This window comes from Syngnathus scovelli, chromosome 4 (assembly GCF_024217435.2).
Source record: "Syngnathus scovelli strain Florida chromosome 4, RoL_Ssco_1.2, whole genome shotgun sequence".
NCBI classification, from domain to species: domain Eukaryota; kingdom Metazoa; phylum Chordata; class Actinopteri; order Syngnathiformes; family Syngnathidae; genus Syngnathus; species Syngnathus scovelli.
The window spans coordinates 16,532,389-16,552,418 of record NC_090850.1 but is presented as its reverse complement, the minus strand read 5'-3'; the positions used below and the strand labels follow the sequence as shown (position 1 = coordinate 16,552,418).

The window sequence follows — 20,030 nt, the reverse complement described above, 5'->3', positions numbered from 1 at the left end:
GACACACACACACACACACACACATGCACACACCCTTACGTTTTGTGCAAATTGCAGCTCATCCACCTGAGAGTGACAGAGGTGCACTCACACACCCAAGCATCCATCCAACCATATAACCCACCCCCCTCAGACACACACACTTGAAGGCATAAGAGTATGTATGTTTGTGTGTGCCCGTAGTGAGTCCATCTATTCACAGGTGGGGGTGAATGGAGGCGGGATCTGGTTCTATAACGTAGTCATGAATGAGAAAGAACCAAAACAATGTCTTAGATTCTCCTATTAACATAATTTCCATGTAAAAAGTACTTCTCTTGCACTTAGCAAACCCTGCATGGACGAGAGACTGAATCTCAGTGACCTTTACCTTGCAGTAACATCCTTTTCACCTTATTTTCATATTTTGTCTTTGAGGAACAGTTTCTTTTATTGATCAATCATTTTTTTAGGAGATTTATTTCCCCATCTCTGAGGACCTAAGTGCTTGCTGCGCCTGCAGATATATATGATTGTATCTTAAAATGTTGGGCATTATTCAAATCTCCAGGAATTCATTTTTTTTTAAAGGTGTATCACATGACTGGCAGAAGGTGGCGCAAATTTCCCAGCAGACTTTAAACAATGCAGCCACGTAGCTGTCCCCTATGTGGAAGCTGGAATACTAAAGGTTTTGTCATTTAAAAATTTGTGCAAAGTGTCCTAAATTACACATGTCTTAAAAAAAATGAAAGTAATGGGGGTGGGGGGGCTCTGATTATGTTTACCACTGGCGTCTAAATGACTAGCATCGGCCCTGGACTGAGCCTGCTCATTGATTCAGCTCATTCATCATTCCCCATCGTATGATGCGATAACATGTTTGAGTCGCGTGGCGACATTCTCACTCAGCAATGGGGCTCTTTGTCACAGCGGGTTATTGGCGAGATGACAAGTGGGAAGGATGAGCACTGGACAACGCCGCATCCACAGTTGGCGGGTTGTCAAAGCCTAATTGAAATGATCTGCCAATTGTTGCTGCTCGTTCTAACCTGTTTGAACAATACGACCCATGATTTTTTTCCTGGAACAATACACACGTACTGATCACATCTGAACACATAATGAACACACTTCTTGAAAATTCCTCTCAAAATTTCAGGCATCAAGAATTTCAAGCTACCGTCACAAAATCCCAAACCCAAAACTCATCCCTCAAAACAGAGTAAAAATGACAGTCACTATTGACATCATTGAGAAAAAGAAAACACAATGACGAGATTGTAAGGCTTTAGAAATAAACTTTATTGTTCACAAGAGAAATTATATTCTGCAAAACAAAAATCATATTCAGCAGTTATAGTGAAATAAATGAAAAAAAGTGACGCTAATTGTAGGTCAAGATGAGATATCACCTTGCGCAATTGTGTGATTGTGCTTCAATTTGCATCTCTATAGGTTTAGCAGTTCCATCTGAAGAGCTGTAATAATCTCACTCTCAACCACTAGCAGTCTAATGCTGGGCTCTGATTTGGTGTCAAACAACCTGTGATCAAATGAACATGCTGCATGATGCTGATTGTGTTAGGAAGTTTCATCATTTACAACTGATTGTTATTGTCTTCTACAAGAAAAACAAAATCAATGTTCTTTTCCTCAGTAGTCTCTTTTGGTTGTATCTTTTATTTTATACAGCAAAAAAACACCGCTTGGGGGTGAATTCACAGTTAATAACTGTCTTGCATTCTTTGAAGTTGTTGTGTATATTTGATCAGAACAATTGCAACTGAAATGTTTGCAAATGAATGAAAAAGGCCCTTGAGACGATGCTGGTGATGCTTTTGCTGCCTAGTTTGTTTTGCAGTTGTTCACAAACAAAAGGAATACACACAACCTATAAATGTTTAAAAAGGCATAAGTAACTGTCTTCCTTTAGGGCTTAGAAGGTAACAAAAACATTTGACACATATCCTACAAGATGCTCTTTACTGCTGATATATTGTAAATGGTGGTGGGTTTTTGATTGTTACTTTGGCAACCTGATGTCTATGATTCCAACCATCAATCTTTTCCCCCAATCTTTTGTCTCGACTATCTGCTGTATGTGTTTGTAGAGAAAAGGAATGCAGCGGGCTTGGGATTGCTGACCTAAGCTTAACCTTTCTTTTCCCTCAGTGATTGTTTTTGTGCACTCGATGTGAGCATGCTGAGAAATATATTGTCAGATAAAGCCATGAGAAAAGGAAATGCGCCTCAACTTGAGGAGAAGCATAACCGCATAATGTGTTAGGATTGCATTCAAACAGTATGTGTCCTTTAGCTTTGGGTTCAGTATATTAAAGCAAGCATTGTTTTTTCTGTCTACAGTCCATTGTACTTGTGAACTGACATGCTTATGACCACTTTTGCATCATTTGACCTTTCTCTTCCCACGTTTGTATTGTTTCCCAGTGAGATATATTGATTCCTTATTACGAGCACATTGAAGAACTCGACATCTTCAGTTCATGTACCATAATTTCACATAATAATGAATCTGAAAGGTAGATTAACACATTAAGTATATCTATTAATCATACTAGAAAACTGCACTTCTCATTACCTATTGTGGATGGAAATTATAGTGAATCAGAGTGACTGGTTTTAAAATTAAGATTACTAATATATTTACAAAATAAACAATTTTACAAATACATTTAACATTATTTTCTCATAATAGATAACTAACTACTACTATTTATTTTAGAATGCGTACAAACATTGCTATATTGAAAGAATTTTTTCGGGTACTTATACCGTACCTAAGCTAACTATATAGTTAAACTTTTCTCATAATATATAATAAAAAAAAAAAAAATAATAATAATAATAATAATAAATTATATAATGATTCGGTACAACATTCATGGCTCCACAGAAAAAATAAAAATTTCACTGAAATCATAATTATAAGTTTAACACTCATTTCTAAAGGAAACTGAATATTAATCGTGAAGGTAGAAAGCTCGTTTTTTTAAAGAAAGGGATTTTTTTACTACAACCTTGAACGCACCTAAGTGTAGAATAGCGTGCACGCGCTTCCAGGTTTGCAAAAATATGACAATGCGGAAGTTAGTGTTCACAACAAGGCGGGAGAGACAGTAAGCGCTGGCCGCTACTATGCCGAACAATGAAGAACGCTACTGTCACAGATGCTCCTATGTTTTCCTCAAATTTACCCTCTTTTTCTACGCCATCATTTGGTGGGTGAGTACTCTTTTTGTCATACTGTATGTGGGCGGCTTGCATCCCCCCCCCTAAACTTTACAGCATTTGAAATGTTTAAAACCCTGTGTTCGTGAGAGTCGGCGTGACGCTGTATTTACTATGAAAAGTTGGCAAAAGCTGATGAAAATTTTAAAACTTTCGACCCCTCCCCCCCGCGAAATAGTAATAATAGTAAATGAGTAAATGGCCACACCCTCCGCTACACCTTTACCTCGCTGCTATCGCCTTCTTGATAGTGTGAACACAAGGATATTGTTCGTCACGACTTTTTACGTCATTTTCTATTGTAGTTTTAACTTGCTATGCCGTCCACCTTTGTGTTTTATTTCATTAAGTGTATATCGACAATACACTTGTTTACAAAGATTTCAATTTTGATTGGTGTTGTACAGGTTGTTGAAAGTCACAGTGCACTTAAACTTTAATTAACATGTATTTATTAATACATTTGTAATATACTATAATGACGCTATTCTACAACATTAAATCATGTCATTTAATCAAAATGAAACTCTATCATCTGTAACCTTCCAAACTGGAGTTTTCAGCAGTGTCAGAATGTACTTATCCATAAGGCTGTTCATAAAAATTAACATTAACATTGTACAATGATGTCCTGCAGTACAAGTGACCTGACTTGGGAATTTTTCAAGATACAAGACATGACTTTTTTTGCAAGTGCAAACATGATAAAATATGACCATTGTATGGTACTAGTGTTCACTATGACTCACAAGCATTTTTCTTTTTTTTTAGTTTATTCACAAGCTTATATTTTTACCCTCCTTGGTGGAAAGATGATACATCGCTGCACCTTAGCAAGTCAGTTACATTAGTTGTGGAATTCTTTTTGGCTGCATTGAAGGTACTGCCCTCCCCTGTTGCCAAACCGCATGCACCAGAAAGCTGGAATGAATTTATAAAGGTGTTTGAGTTTTCAGTTAGAGGATTATTTATATCTCCCTTACTCACAGACTCTCAAAGGGCTTCACCTTTGACAAAGATTGATTTGGAGCAGAGCAGGCTGCAATGAATGCCTTGTGAGCCACATTGATCACATGACATGATAAATCCATGCTATATAATGTTATTAACCAAAACAATAGACATTGGTTTGATTAAAATGCAGTTCTGCGCCATTGCAAAGTACATCCACAATTAATAAACATGATAAAATGGCAACTCAGAACTGAGCATTATTACTCAAGACAGAAGGCACGTGAAATAAATAACGTATTATTATGTAAATAATAACTTGTGTATTAATGCCCCAAAAGCTGAAAGGATATACAATCATCTCTGCTGTATTGTGGTGCACTTGCAATACAGTCCAGCATTGCTGTGGAGATCTGTGGTTATTTTCTAAGGATTTTATAGCTTTTTAGATCTCATGGCACTTCCTTTTTCTTGGTGTTGATGCCCCTAACATACTATCTGATAAGATGGGAGTCGGCACTAGGGTTTGCAATATTTGTCTTCTGTACCATTGGCCTCCTCTGAATCGATTTGACCGCCATTTAGTCTTGTTTTAAACGATTCGAAACGTACTCCTTAAGTTTTCCAACTTTGTCTTGGAAGAAGAAAGTCACAAGACAGAAACCAAACTGCCTGACTAAACGCTCTCAGTCAGACTCTCCCTTGAGAAACGCTCCAAATCACAAAGGCAGCCTGATGTCTACATTTCCACACAAAGAAAAATGGTAAGTGCTAAAGCCTGCAGCTGTATTCTTTCAAAGACATCCTAACACGCTGTTGTTCCTGAAACAGATGGTTGATTGACACTTAATGTTTTTTTGCTTATGTGAGATACTTTTGAAGGAGGAGCAAAAGAGTGGCGGCGCTGCAGTAATTCGCACATTATGGTAAATGAATGCTTTCCTGATAAGGGAGGCAAAAGACATTAATGGCCACTTTTGGACTTGCGCTTTCTTGTTCCTGCAACACTTGTGCTCTCTGCAGAGTGTGTGTTATCTTAGCGAGATACAGCACACAGTAATGAGCACTTCAGGGCATATTGTCAGTTTTGTTACTTCCTTCGGGAAACCGAACAAAAGAACGAAGCAAAGCTTCCAACATTTATTAATGTTTAAACTCACAATGTGACCCAGCAGTGTTTTGTTCGATATTTCATTAAGTATTGCTGAAGTTCGTCCATATCCAAAGTATCAGTAAAAAAAAAATTTGCCCCAGCGTGAATGATGAGAACTGGAAAGTTTTTCAATCCGTCTAAAAAGTATAATCCCGCCGCTGTGTGTGTTTTTAGATTATTCAAAACTCTTTTTTGGGGTTACTATTATGATGAAACAGAAATTGGCCTTCCCAAATTGTTCCCTTAGAGTTGGAATCATATTGCCAAGATACCGTTGTGGTCTATGTGTGTTCATGTTCAAAGAAGCGGCACATGTATTATACCAGACAAAATGTGAGACCCACAATAATAGTTGTTTTTCTAATGAGCATTGGATCTCTGCAATACAGTTGACATTTTCCAGGCATCATTTGCTTAATGGCTGAAATTGAATTCAAGTGTTTTTTTGTATTTCTTTTACCCTTTACACAAATCTCTCAGATGTTTATCCAGACTAAAAACCATCCACTTTTATGAGCACTTAACCTGTAACATTTCCTAATCATTTGCTGTAAATGCTCAATGTTTGGAAGCAAGACTTGTATCTGTTGTTTGATGACATTTCTGAACTCCAGTAAACAAAGTTAATAAAAAGAATTCCGCTCGCTGCGTTCCCACCTCACACATTTTTGTGTCAATTCATAATACAAATAATTTTTTTTTACATGCCATGTGGGGTATTTTGTTGCTGTGACTAAAGGTATTTCGAATGAAAAGTGAGCTAAGGCACGTCGTAAATGAAGACCGAAGCAGAGAGGCATAAATTCCACTCGCTGCGCCCCCCCCCACACACTTTTGTGTCAATTCATAATACAAATATTTTTTTTACATGCCATGTACAGTATTTGTTGCTGTGACTGAAGGCATTTCTAATGAAAAGTGACCTAAGACGCGTCATAAATGAAGGCCATAGCCGCGAGGCGTAAATTATCAGCCCCTTCTAATTATACTTTGGCAAGGTCAGTGGGGCGGGGGAATCGACTGTAAATTTAAAATATGTCGAAGACGTTGTATGATCTGCAGCTTGAACATTCATTAACTTTGTACATGCAGACCTTCTCTGTTATTGGATTGAGTACGTCGATGTATCTGCTCGCCTTGAAGACTTGTTAATTGTCTTGTGATTAACTGGTGACCAGTCAAGGGTATACTCTGTCTCTTGCCCACAGATAGGCAGCTGAACTGCAATGGGCTCCAGCTCTCCCACAAGTATTAACAGAAAATGAATTAACGGATGGATGGATATTTCATTTTGAACTGTCTCTATAGGTTTGCATGAACAATTTCTCCATTTAAAAAGGAGCTAGTTTGTAGGAATGGTCTGTGCAACAGTCTACAAACTCCCTTCATTTGTTGTAGCAAAGGCAAAAGATCTGTTATGGAAGTGCACCTCAGTTTGCTTTCAATGCAGATAAATTGACTAGTCTTCATTGCTTACCAGCTTGGTTTGAGAGACTCAATTCACACATTACATTTGGTCCACTGAGAAGTAAGAAACCATTCCACAGCTCGATTCTCTCCGTGTTATTTCCAGTCTGGAAAATTTCCATTACTCGCACTCATTTGCTGTGAGATTGCCTCTCCCCAGAATGGTATTACACCATCTTGACTGTTCATGGTGACGATGGTTTGTGGTAACGTGGTCCTGCCTCTTTTCGAAGTTTCCCTCCTTAACACACCTGATCAGATCAAATGATCAGGGAGGTTATCAAGCGCTACAGATCTTCCTGAATGCAGAAGTAGTTCTGTTAGCGTGTGTTTTGCAGTGTGCTAGCATTAACCCGGAAATATTTTTTTTTTTAAAAACGCTTTGTACTAGTGCATACTTTTTGAGCTACCTGACAAACTCGGCAGTGCTCTGCCATAAAATGATCTAATTTAAGCACACACTCAAAAAAAAATTGTTAAATCGGCCCTGCTGTTATGTAACGTCGGAAGTTCACAACATCTCACTTTTCAGAAATAGGCTGATAACATTTTTAATTGGTTGTGTAATTTCACATTTGATGGCTGGAACAATGAAGAAACATTTGCATCACCAATTCAAATGTATGTTTTTTTGTGTTTTCAGCTGATCGGCGCCCTCATCCTAGCCATTGGTATATATGCCGAGGTGGAAAGGCAGCGCTACAAGACACTGGATGGGGTCTTTCTGGCCCCTGCTCTCATTCTCATCCTCCTGGGAATTGTCATGTTTGTTGTTTCACTCATTGGCATGTTGGCATCACTCAGGGATAATATACTTCTGCTTAAAGTGGTAAGTAGTAAGCTGAGAGCGTCGCCCAAACTTGTAGCTTTTTATTTTTTCTTCTAGTAATATTAAAACTGTTGGTCGTTAAATACTGTGTGTGCAAATTCGAACAATTCTGATATTGATTTGTTTGAAATTCTACATATTTTGGTGGTTGAATTTCACCAATTGTACCACACAACAATATACACTCAATCATAATTATACCTGAAGATGTACAATATTGTGGTCATTTACTAGGTTTGGGTAAAATGACAATAAGGTAACACCTTAAATTGCCGTGTTGATAATAAAGATGTAGAGGAAGCTCTGGTACATACAATTTCTAGTGTTAAATACATTTTCAATATTAGAATCAGCGTACCATATTGAGGTACAGGATGTCTCCATGATTACTGTCTTGTTCGGCACAGTTCATGTACACACTGGTGGTGTGTCTCATCCTGGAGTTGCTGGGAGGAATCTTGGCGCTAGTGTTTCGTAACCAGGTAAGATCATTCTCGCTTTGACCGCACCATGTGTAGCATTTACCGCCCACCACAAATTGTCACAAATATAAGAGTTCAGTTTGTAAGCCGTTAAAATGCAACCACTCCGTGATGTTACTCACGCTCACACACCGCTGACAAGGCTTGCTAATGTAGCCGGACTTTCTTGTCTCTTTCTGGATGTTTCCACACTAGCCTGATGTGATCTAGTAATCCTGTCACGGCAGATTGCAACTGGCAGATGTGGGCTGTTAAACTGTCACTTTTGCATTTCTACTTGATTGAGTCAGTCACCTTGACAAACCGGAACATGCGACTTGGCACTCTGGCATAAATGTGCACAATGATTTAAACATGATGCTAACGCATTTTGCCTATGTCCAAAGACACTGATTTCTTCCTTTCCTTATTTTCCAGACGGAGGATCTACTGAACAAGAACATACGAAGAGGCATAGTTAACTACTATGATGACTTGGACTTCAAAAACATCATGGATTTTGTTCAGAAAGAGGTACGGTTAGATTTGATGCCACCAAATAATCCTGCTAAGCAATTAGCATTACAAATCGACAGGTATTTGTTTAGATACTTGGAACATTACAGCCGTCATTTTCCAAGCACTCTATATTTCTGCCCCATTAAACAGCCTGAAGCGAATCTCATTAGCAGCTTTTATCAAGCATATTAAGATGAATAGGCTGGTGGCCAAATCTCATCATGCACTAAGATTAGGCAGACTACAAAAATTCCACTGAAAAAGAATAATTAAAAAAAAAAAAAGTTGCCAAGGCCGCATTACAGCATCTGTTATCAAATGTTGTTTAAATGCTACAAATAGAGGACCCTGTGTGCAATGAAGGTCCACCGCATTGCTTAGTGTTCACTGTCCCGAAGTGACAGCTTCCGTCACACCCAGTCTATAGTTATTTCGAGATGACCTTTCCTTTTATTCCCTTCATTTATTACCATGGAAATGTGACATTTACTGTCCACAGGTTCAGACTATGTGTTTCAAATTTAAATGCTAAATTATCATATGTGTCAATAACACATAAGAAATGTTCAAAACACGGCAATGGAAGTAATACAAGTAGCATAGGCCTCATTGTCGGCCGCATGCATATAAAACCAAAATGAATTCTGTACTCTACATTTAAAGTGAAGAAGTAGTGTGTGGCCAAACTAAAAATACTAATGGCAAAAAAAGCCCCCAAAACACCATTGCTGCACATAGAAGCCATCCATGTATGGACTCATTGCAGTTCATTTAGGCACTGGTAGTTTTACATGTCCTTTTTACATTCAGATAAATCTCAACATAAACTCGTGTACTACGGGCAACATGTAAAATTGGCAATAGATTTGGACAGCTATAGAGGTCAAGGATTCATTTTAACAAAGTGGCAGTGAATGAGTTAACCAACATGAAAAAAAATACACATAAGTCCCAACCCTTTGTATCGCCTTTGCAGGGAACTATATAGAAAAGCCTTTAAATTGAATGAGTAAATCAGGAGTGTGTTCCAAGTGTGTAGGCATTAGATTGTTTTTCGAGGAGCCGAGCAGTCCCTCTGCATTTCTTGTTGGTTGAGACACATGCGCTGCAGAACTCTTGATTCATCAGCGTAGTCTGCAAAGCGTGTCTGCGGAGGCTGACTCATTGTGGGTGGGAAGAAGCCATTCATCAATTCAACTGGTACATTGTTCAGATACGTTAGTTTGCATTACTGGGGCTTCCATTCTGCAGATTTTTTTTTTTTTTTTTGGTCCATGCAAAGTTATAGTTCACAAAACCCACAATGATAGGCCTGCCCAGCTCCATGGTTTTGTCACAATCTATTTTTCGTGTCTCTGTAACCCTCACTAAGCCTATTACTATTTCATTAAAATGTGATCATACTGATTTATGTCAGAATTATGAAGTACATGTTTGGAAATCTGGCCTATCACGTCATTTTCACCTGATCGAAATGGAGGCCGAAAAAAGTATTTTATTTATAAGGGTAATAAAATATTCCAGAGGTACCCAGATATTGCCAAAATGAAAAAATGTTGTGTAGTCTACTACGCAACATTGCAAAAAAGTAGACGTAGCCAGTGGGGAACGTTCTGGCAGATGTAGTTGGAAGCTAACGTGAAGCTGGACTTGTGTAACAATGACAGTGTCCGCAGTATGGAAATATTTTGAAGCAGAGACAGTGCCACCTGCATTGTGTCAAAATTGAGTATTTTGTGTGGCGGAAAGGCTTCAGCAGCAGCGTTTTAACACAACTAATTTAATGCAGCGCATGAAAAAACTAATATGCAAACCGCAGCTCCACAAGCCATATAAAATGTGTCATGTGGTATAGTTTTTTTTTTTTTAAAGGACAATTTGGATTCACTTTTTTTCCTCCTCAATACATTGCAAAGTTATGGGTCACTCAGACTCTGATGCAAAAAAAGTCCATCCTTCTATTATACTGTATATTCCATATACCAGCAATTTATTTATTTTTAAATTCAAATTTGTCAGACTTGATAGCAATATTCTTTTTCTGTGTTGATTTGTTGGAGTTTTTGTTCCTATTTAATTCATGCAAACTCGATCAATTAACATCTTTTTATCCAATTTATTAAAATGGCAGCAATGTCAGGTTTCTCAAATCTTTCAATGTATTTGAGTCATCAATTGACGTAATGACTTGACAAAGGCAGGTATGACATGAGTTTTCATGCCAAACGTGTTGCCAAGTGGGCAATTAGGGGCTAAGTCAGTCGTTCCGGCTGCTGTTGAACAGCAAGTCATCCGTCCGTCTGTCAAGCGGGTGTGCGTCAAGAATAATTTGCTCCCTGCGCAGAGACACATGAGGATTACATCCCAGGAAAGGATAATGTGAGTAATCCAGTTGTGAATAGAACAACAGGCAAGAATCTTATTCCATCGGTAAAAAAACGCACTCGGTCGAGTTATTCTTCAGGGACTTCACTCCTGGTTGTGGTGATAGTGTTTCTTAAACTGGAAAAAAAAAAAGCCACTGCTGCTAAGTTTGAGAGGGTGGTGGGTGGAGGGGGGGGGGGGGTATTATGTCTCATTTGTTCTTTCTTGCATCCTCTTCAGCTCACATTCCCCACTTGTGATCAAATATTTATTTGGTACAAGGGCAACAAAGCAGAGCTTGTAATGTGGCTTCCAAGTTGATCTGTTGAAAAAGTCATCCAGTGGTCCAATTGTTGCTTGGATCCATTAGCTGAATTTGTTCTCAGCTTGTCCCATAAGCACAATGTTCGCATTGTGTGGGTAACCTCATCGAAACAACCGCTGCAATTTGATTTGTCTTGTCTTTTATGTTGTCCAAACCAAACTAGAATTGACATTTTCTTGGTCCATCTAATTCTGCTTTTCCTCCCAGCTATTTTGGGCACAAACTGTGACTGACAGATTTTGATACTAAGTGTTTTTCTATTTGTTTGTTTTCCCCTGATCAACACCGGTTATGACCAGCTGAAGAAATTTGCCCAATGACAGGTTATTACTGTCTCGGCCTTTATTTATGGCAGTTTGAGAGGATTGGCTGTTGTAGATATAATCACGTGTTGTCATTCTTTATCACAAACATTGGTTTGACACTTACAGTTTACAACGCATGTGTGAAAACTGCTGCTGTAATTTCTGTAAATGTTTAGGCACAATCAACTAAAAGCTAGAAATAAGAATATCAATGTGTGAAGAATTTCTTTCAGGTTGGATTATATATTATATGGTTTGAAAGTAGGATAAATGTTTGAAATGGCAGAAATTCTTCCCTACTATGAACAATAGTTAATAGTTAGTTAGATCAAATTAAACATGTATTTATCCAAAAATAGTGGCCTCCATTCTAATTGATGCCAAATAGTCCTATTGTTGTCATGTTGATTTCAACTTCCCTTCAAGCAAGTGGAAAAAAAAATCAGTGCACAGACACAGGGATGGGCAACTGTGTTCCCTGACTACATTCAGAGTGGCTCCTTGATTAACTGAGAAAAAAAAAAAATCTTATTTTCTTTTGCAACCCCAGAAAATTAGCATCCAGTAGCACTGATGGAAAATTGTGGCGCTCTGCCCCATTTAAGTTGCCCATCCCTGCTGTCTGGATAAACACAGGCTCATAATTGCATGTAAATTATTTTAACTGTATCGCCCTTCAGCCCACAACCTTCCTGGCGTCATGCAAAATACATTTGGAGTGTGCTGTTTACAATCTTTGAATACTGAACCTTCTCTGACATGTCTTTTCTCTCCAAAGTTTAAGTGTTGTGGTGGCCAAGGGTATAAAGACTGGTCAGTCAACATGTACCACAACTGTTCTGGACGAAGTCCACTGGCCTGTGGAGTGCCTTATACCTGCTGCGTCACTAAGGTGAGTTGCATCATTATGTTGGAACATTCTTAGCAGTATGGCACATAATTGGCAGCTTCCAGACGGCTGTTCCGTTCCAGGCCAACATGGCCCGGTGTTTATTTAAAGCCCTACTTCCAAATTCCTCTTTTATAATTTCCAATACACACATCCCTCTTTTAACTAAAGTGTTCATAAAAATCTAAGAGGCTGCAGCACTCACAGCTGGCCAAGTGTGCTTGGCCAGAGTAGTACTGTTCCAGACACCAGAAAAAAAGCAAGTCTGCATCCTACAACATCTCTATGCCTCATCAGAGCAGTGCCTGTTGTTTTGCACCCAACCCCCGAGCCCCGAGCATGTCAGATTCCCAAGCCAAACCGATGACCCCCCTTTTCTTTTTTTTTTTTTTTTCCATCCTGTGGACGAAAGTATTATCACTTGGTCTTTTGTTCTGAAGAGAAAATGAAAGAAGTATAACAGGTTTTGCTGTCTTGCAAAAGGTATGATGGTCTTGAGCAGTCGTCTCAAATACCGTCTGCGCAGATCACAGTTCTTCCACATCAAGCTCATCCAAACTTGCCTCTCTGTAATTTTAGTGGGGCTTAATTGGCTCCAAGAATCCAACCGCTCCCTAGTTAACTAAAACGGTTTTCCAATATGATGTCTTTATATTTGATCAGGATTTGAAGATCAGCGTAAGCTTCTAGCATGTGCTGGATCAAACCATTTACATCCACACCTGCCCCAGGTGGGTTGATAGATTTCGTATAAAAGGAACCATGCTGCAGGTCCACTCACAATTGGCCATTTTCTGTCTCACCAGATGCTCAAGCAGTTTCAAGTGATGACTGTTATTTTATTTTATTGCATCGCGCTCTTAAACCAGGCCAAGTCAATATGCAATATTGCTGTGAATCAGTATAATGTTTTATAGTGACACTAATTGCAGACAGTTACAATGGTCACGTTGTATCAGTAAGTGAAAAACAGACCCACTCAAGGAAAGGTATTGTCTCAAGTGAAGCCAAGGAGGAAAATTACGAGAGTTGACAATGCTGTCTTATTTTAGGCCATTAACATTACCTAAAGTGGCAAGAAAGAGCATCATTTCATCTTTCCTGAATATTTATTTATAAAGTCCAGAACCCGTGGTCCACTTTGTGTATACCATTATACTAATGACCATAGGGGTGGAGTTATGTTTGAAAAAGCATCTCATGGATTGTAGTGCTGATTACACCTTTGCCATGCAGGTCACACACGCACACGCTCTCCCTCTTGGGCAATTTTCACCCACACAAAACTACAAATGGAATGTGACCTCTTTCATATCAACAGCAGAACTGAAAAAAAAGGAACAGCTTGTTGGTTTCCGGCTCGTATTCCACATGCTGGTCCAAAGGTTCAGCTGGAGCAGGGCACATCGTCCCTACAGAACACCTGTTCTAACTTTCCCAAAGTTTCTCTGGTACACCTCAGGCTATCACTTGCACATCCTCCACCGTTCCTTTTGTTGTTTTCTCTCTATATAACTCAATTTTCCTGGCCTGGAGACTTAGCACAAATGACCATCATATGCAGAGTCATAAATGAATGTCATACATGCACACACACACACACACACACATGGAAATTCATCCCATCTGTTACTACAAGATGGCACTCTGTGGCTATGTGCGCAGCTGCTCTCCGAGCAGGCATGCCGGAGTGAATTGAACTGCTGAATTGATAATATTAAGTCTGGAAATGGATCACTCTACCAAGGGATTTGTGCATATCATCAGCACATATGGGGCCCAAATGTGGAGGACAGCACGTTTGCTCAAGTGGCTCCTTGTGGGGCATTGATATGCACCAACTCAACCCTGGTAATCCATTCACACTCTGACAATTCAAATGTCAAGTGTCAGCTGCCAAGCCATTATCCTGCACTCGGATTACTTTTAGCCCATTCTCTTGGTCATTATTTAATTGATGATGGGTTGATTATTTGAAGCACAAAAAAACACATTGTGATCAGAAGGTGCTGAAGGAAGCAAAATCTACCAAGTTCAGCCCCCACCCCCTTACATTTGGAACATTTCAGCACCCATTACAGAATACTTTTGTGCTTTTAGACTTGCATCATCCTCTAAAAGATTTTTTTTTTCCATCTCTTAGCTGAAATTACTTTAGCAGGGTAACATTACATGTAATCATTCTTACTGTGACATCATTCATTATTTATGTATTTTTGCTTGCTCGTTTGGAATTGTTTACTGAAGGTGAACATATTTCATGCTATTATTTGTTCCACGCGCCTCCAAATCCTATCCAAATGTTCAAACTACTACAGCTAATTTGATGAGGGTGGCTGGGGTATAAGATAAATCCTCCAGCCTTCATCTCCTCTTCTGTGCCAGATTGGTAGTGGCGCATCTTGGGGGTATTGGTTTGAATCTTTGTGGCAGATATCGTCAATTTATCCTTGTATTTTACAAATTTTTTGACTCATTCACTTATCACTTGTCCTTGTTTTTTTGTCTCCTCTGTAGCAAAATGAAGTCGTGAACACATTGTGTGGCTACAAAGTGTTGGAACAAGAGGTAAGGCCAATGAGCGTGAGTCATGGACGTAAAAAGCTGCTTTATTTAAAGGTGCAATATTGAATATTTTGGAGCATCACTTCAAAGTGTCAGCCAAAGACAAACATCATAATCATGTGTCGCAGCAGCACTGCCACCCCCGTGTGTCCTCTCATTGAAATGTGCTTAATATCTTTTACTGTTCACAAATGTTCAAGAAAAATGTTTGGCCCTTTGATAGCACCTTTAGCTTAGTTTGCGATCCAATATCTCAGATGACAGACATATTTGAGGTGTCGTTAAGTTTCCTGTGGCAATTGAGTACATGAGACAGTTCATGGCTACTTGACCATAAAACCGTGCCAGCTCACAATGCCCTGAGCATCTGACAGTTCCTGGCCGACAAGAACATTGCTGTACTGCCGCAACGAAGCAAGTGTCCCTGCTTACCCAACTGGACTATTTTTTTTCCCCCTTTCACTCCCCGCTTCGTCTCAAGATGTGGACAACATTAAGATGGCCATGGCTGCAAAAAAATACTTCCAGGAGTGCATGAAGGTGTGGAAGAGAGGGTTGGGAAAGCATGTTCGATTCCAGAGAAATCAGTTTGAAGGGGAAAACTTTTAGTTTGGCTTTCAATTATTTTTTCGTGACACCAGACATGAACTTTTTCTCAACTTACTTAAAACCACATAGTTCTCATTAAAATGGATTCGTGTGCCAAAGCGGTGGGGGAACAGGTGGCATTTGAACCAAGGGCGTTTTAGCCAACCGGCAAACTGAGGAAAGGCATTTCTGGAAAACAAAGGCAGCATGTCAAATCAAGTCACCAAATGGAAAATTTAATGAAGAGGAACTGTATATGTGGAGCGAAAAATTCTCCTGATTGTAAGAAGACAAACGGTATTCGAAAAAAAACTGCCAGACTAAAAGATTAAAGCTAAGAATAGTAAAGTAACGAGCGGGCAGCACATGCATTCTCGTCGTCTGATGTTGTTTTCCTTTGGTCTGGTTCTTTCTCTGTCACTGCCTCGTTAGCGCCTGGACCTGATCGATAACATCCACATCAGAGGCTGCACCGATGCCTTCTTCATTTGGCTAATGGACAACTATAAGATTATGGCAGGACTGTTGCTTGGGATCCTGCTGCCTCAGGTACACACGCGCGCGCACACGCCCACAGCACCGTATCAATATTTTCATTTCATTTTCCGTGTGGACATTCTATGGTTACATAGTGTGAGTCAGGCAAAACTCCATTTACAAATCCTAAAGTAACGGTAGGAAATGGAACTTTTTGGGAAGTTTGGAGTACATCAATTTTAAACATGCCTCCACATTCAATTGTTTGTCTAAATCAGAATAATGAGTAAGTGGGATTACATTTCATTTTCTGCAGCACAAGTTTAGCTGACAAATCTGTCTAGTGGAATGCATTTCATGCTCGTCAGACTCTTTTGCATTTCAACACAGTTTGGTCAGGAAATATACACTTGATTAAAATTTTACTTTTTAAAATATACCTGTAAAATGTATTCAAAATGGCCATTTGTCAGTGCAACATGGACTTAAATTGAATAAGTGATGACTTGACAAAAAGTAAAAAAAATTGAAGCTCTAGACTTCACTTGCATCATGATGACGTGTTTTCTATATGTATAGTTTTGATAAATTGACCAGATTAGTCAAAAACAAAATCTCAGATATCGGCAGCTACCTTCTCCACAACGGTCAGATACCAATTAGACTGTTGACTAGATGTTCTGCAAACTTGCAGATACAGTAAGACGTGGCAGTCGAGTCCCTTCACTTCCTTTCATTTTGTCACCTTAGTTCTTTGGAGTAGCCATCAGCTGGTTGTACATCACCCGAGTGGAAGACTCCCGAAGCGAATACGGGCACTACACGGACGGACTTCTGGAATCAAACCCGCAGTACAGACAGCTTAAAAAGCAGGGCCGAATGGCCAAGTGGTTTATGTGTATGCCTGAGATAGACTGAAGAGCAGCAAGATGGCAGCGGATGCTCGCCTCAATCCCTATTTCATCTCGGACTCAAATCAAATCAATTCTACAGAGCTGATTTCAACAAATCAAGAAACCCTCCCTTCTTCAAGCATAATATTACTTTACTTCTCACCAACACCAAGCAGCACATACTACGTGGATGCAAATTTAATGCAAATCAACAGATGTGTGTCGACGGAACCCATAAGGCGCTCATCTCATCAGTAGAGTCTAGAGGTGAAAACGCTCATAATGAAACTTTTTGGTATGTTATTATTTATTGCGTCAACCTGCCAAATGCAAACTCTTTTTTTTTTTTTTCTTTTTTTAGCCCCTTGCTCATCATTGTGTGTTCATGTCACTGAGTGCCTGAATGTGCTACTCATGACTGAATAATCTGCTTTTGACAGACGACTGAAATTAATGTGAATAGACATATTTGCTGAATTTTCAAGTTGTCTATTTTCTTCCATTTTAACTCTGTTCCTCTTAAGTCATCCCATTAACTCATGTCACAACACTTCATCAGTTCGCTTCTAGATCATACTCCAGCTTTAAAAATATTCTTTTTGCTTTCTATTTTTAAACGTTTTTTTTTATTTTAGTTTGTGGTGGTTGCTCCTTCTTTTGCTCATACACTCGCTAATGGATTTAATGGTGTGTATATTATGAAATTGAATAATAATGAGCTACGCAAGTCGATCATTGTTTTTGGTTGGGTGCAGAAATGAAATGAAGTAAGCTTTTTTGTGGTTTTGACTTTAATGCTTTGTGTCAATCAATTTGGGAGCAAAGGACCTGTATATGATCTCTTAAGCTGTTTGGATCAAATTTTATGCAGAATAAAACATCGGTTTAAATGTTTCAAACTGAACTGTTGGCCTGAGATATTCCCAAAAAGATATTCCTTATTGTAGTATTGCAATTATGTAATTATGATAGTTTGTAATACAGCTTTCATTCAACAGCGCTCGAGATAGTATAAGAATTTCACATGTCCAGTCACCCACAGTCGCACGTGATATTGTGAGAATATTACATATTTAGTAAATATCAGCTGACCTAGGCTTTTGTGTGCAACAGTGCAACATGTGGGTTGTAAAGGTGCACAGTTAGTATTTATAGTCCTATATTTTGCCCACTACAGTTCCTGCTGCTCACACACCTTCCCAGAGAATGGAATCTTAATATTTTAGCACTTCATGAGCAACGAGGAGACTATTACTCTAAATTGCCAACAAGGAGGAAAAAGCTATTTTAAATGTTCCTGGGGAAGTAGTCCTCTGTTAAAAATAACAAATACCTGATTTTGTGTCTTATGCTTTGATCTCCCTTGATTCTAGTTGTTGGGCTAAGGTTCCATGCATGTTTCTGTCCTATGTGTGCAAATTAAAAAAATTCTGAAACTCACAGTGGCCACACTGCAGTAGATCATGTGCTGGTTAGTCGCAAAGTCACCACAAGACAATGTGATCATGAACCTTGCATATGATATCAGAAGTTACCCAAACTTCCACCTTCTCATTTGTTAGCATATAAAAGCTGGTGGAAAGGCATTATGTTGTTGCTCTTAGTGGAAAAGTTGGTCAATTCTGTCATGTTTACACTGATTCATTTCCTTTTTCCCATTTGGCTTCACGCCTCATTCAGATAGAGGTGAGGCCATTAACTTTTGACAGCTTCAGCTTTTCAGTTTTTCCTAAGCATCTCTTTGCCCATGGCTTTCCATTTGACATTGGAGCAGCATTGCAAAATTACCTCCTGGCAAGAGGTTTTTCTGTCCCTGGCAGCAGAGCAATTTAGTGTAGCCCTTTCAGCAACTGGCTTGCTGCTGCGTGTATTGCCAACAAACTGTATTGTTTGGAGAATCTTGCAATGGATAGTGGATAATTGTATTACACACTGGAGCACTGTGACAGCCATTAAGTTATCAAACTAGCGCTGAGCTGCAGTCGGGGTCTTCTTGATAGCCGTCAATTTTTCAGCCTTGCTCCATGACACTTGGCAAAGCATGGACAAGGCATACGTATGCTTGGCGAGTGTTATTACTACACAAAATATATTTTTTAATGGTAGTACAGGAGAAATAATATATCTCCCGTAATGACTTCTGTCTCAGAATTGTATTTCCTCGTGGTGGTTTCTTGGAACTCAAATTAGAGGCTCAAGATGGGGCCAGGGAGAGCTGACCCCCCCCTCCACAGATCACCAATTATGTTCTACTGTCATGACATACTGACAGTAGTGATGTGAGAAATAAACAATGACACTTGAATAGCAGACATCACCTGTATCATCACCGACGCTCCCGGATGCAACCTATTTCTGCAGATTCAATGAGGTGCTAATGAATAGCCAGGCCGTATTATCTCAATTGGTGTTTGATTTGAATCGTTTTCAGTTGAGTAACTCAATGTGAATTCCCCGCACACACGCACACACTTCAGCTATTGTTAGTTCTGGTCTAATGATGCACAAAGAAGCCCCATCGCTTTTAGAAATAAGTGATAACAATTATTGCGTTAATGTGAAATGAGAGTTTTTGTTTTTTTAATCTTCAACTGCATTTGTCAGCCATCCGGATGGTTCAGTTTATAATTTAAGGCGATACAAACCTACAAAGGTTTTATCCTCGAGCCAAGGTCTGGTGCCCAACTTAATTGCATGTTGTGATAAACACTCCTAATTATTTGTATTTCTTGAGATTGATGTCTGGGGTCATACTGCATGAGGTATACGAGACGCTAACAGGAGCACCCCAGGGGGGTCAATGCCCCCAATTTTCCAGGTGGTTGTTTTGAATCTATCATACAAATGACTATGCCTTGACGACCAACGTTTTATTCCCCTCATATACGTATTAGTCGACTAATCAATGTAGTCTGACGCTGGCATTTAACCAAGAGGGAAAACACTCAATGAACAAATGGAGGGATTGAATATCACAAGAGTAAGAGCAAAATAAAATCACATTTCTAATAAA

The 20,030-nt window shown here is 39.2% G+C and overlaps 1 protein-coding gene across 2 annotated transcripts; it reads left to right on the top strand.

Moving 5' to 3' along the window:
* Nucleotides 1-3,055: 3,055 nt before the first annotated feature.
* On the top strand, nucleotides 3,056-18,457 carry tspan15 (tetraspanin 15). 2 transcript variants are annotated; one of them, XM_049717983.1, is made up of 8 exons: nucleotides 3,056-3,225; nucleotides 7,446-7,631; nucleotides 8,039-8,113; nucleotides 8,531-8,626; nucleotides 12,384-12,497; nucleotides 15,012-15,062; nucleotides 16,080-16,196; nucleotides 16,875-18,457. In XM_049717983.1, exons 1-8 carry the CDS (start codon nucleotides 3,139-3,141, stop codon nucleotides 17,040-17,042), a joined length of 894 nt encoding a protein of 297 aa, XP_049573940.1. In that variant the 5' UTR covers nucleotides 3,056-3,138; the 3' UTR covers nucleotides 17,043-18,457. The 2 variants fall into 2 exon arrangements, with proteins under 2 accessions (XP_049573940.1, XP_049573941.1); XM_049717984.1 differs by having other exon boundaries at nucleotides 3,064-3,221.
* Nucleotides 18,458-20,030: the final 1,573 nt, after the last annotated feature.

What these genes read in the sequence shown, in the direction of transcription:
- tspan15 (XM_049717983.1), top strand. Translation starts at nt 3,139, where the DNA reads ATGCCGAACAATGAAGAACGCTACTGTCACAGATGCTCCTATGTTTTC. An exon ending in ATATACTTCTGCTTAAAGTG is followed by an intron (nt 7,632 to 8,038) that starts GTAAGTAGTAAG and finishes TGTTCGGCACAG; the next exon opens with TTCATGTACACACTGGTGGT. An exon ending in ATACCTGCTGCGTCACTAAG is followed by an intron (nt 12,498 to 15,011) that starts GTGAGTTGCATC and finishes TCTCCTCTGTAG; the next exon opens with CAAAATGAAGTCGTGAACAC.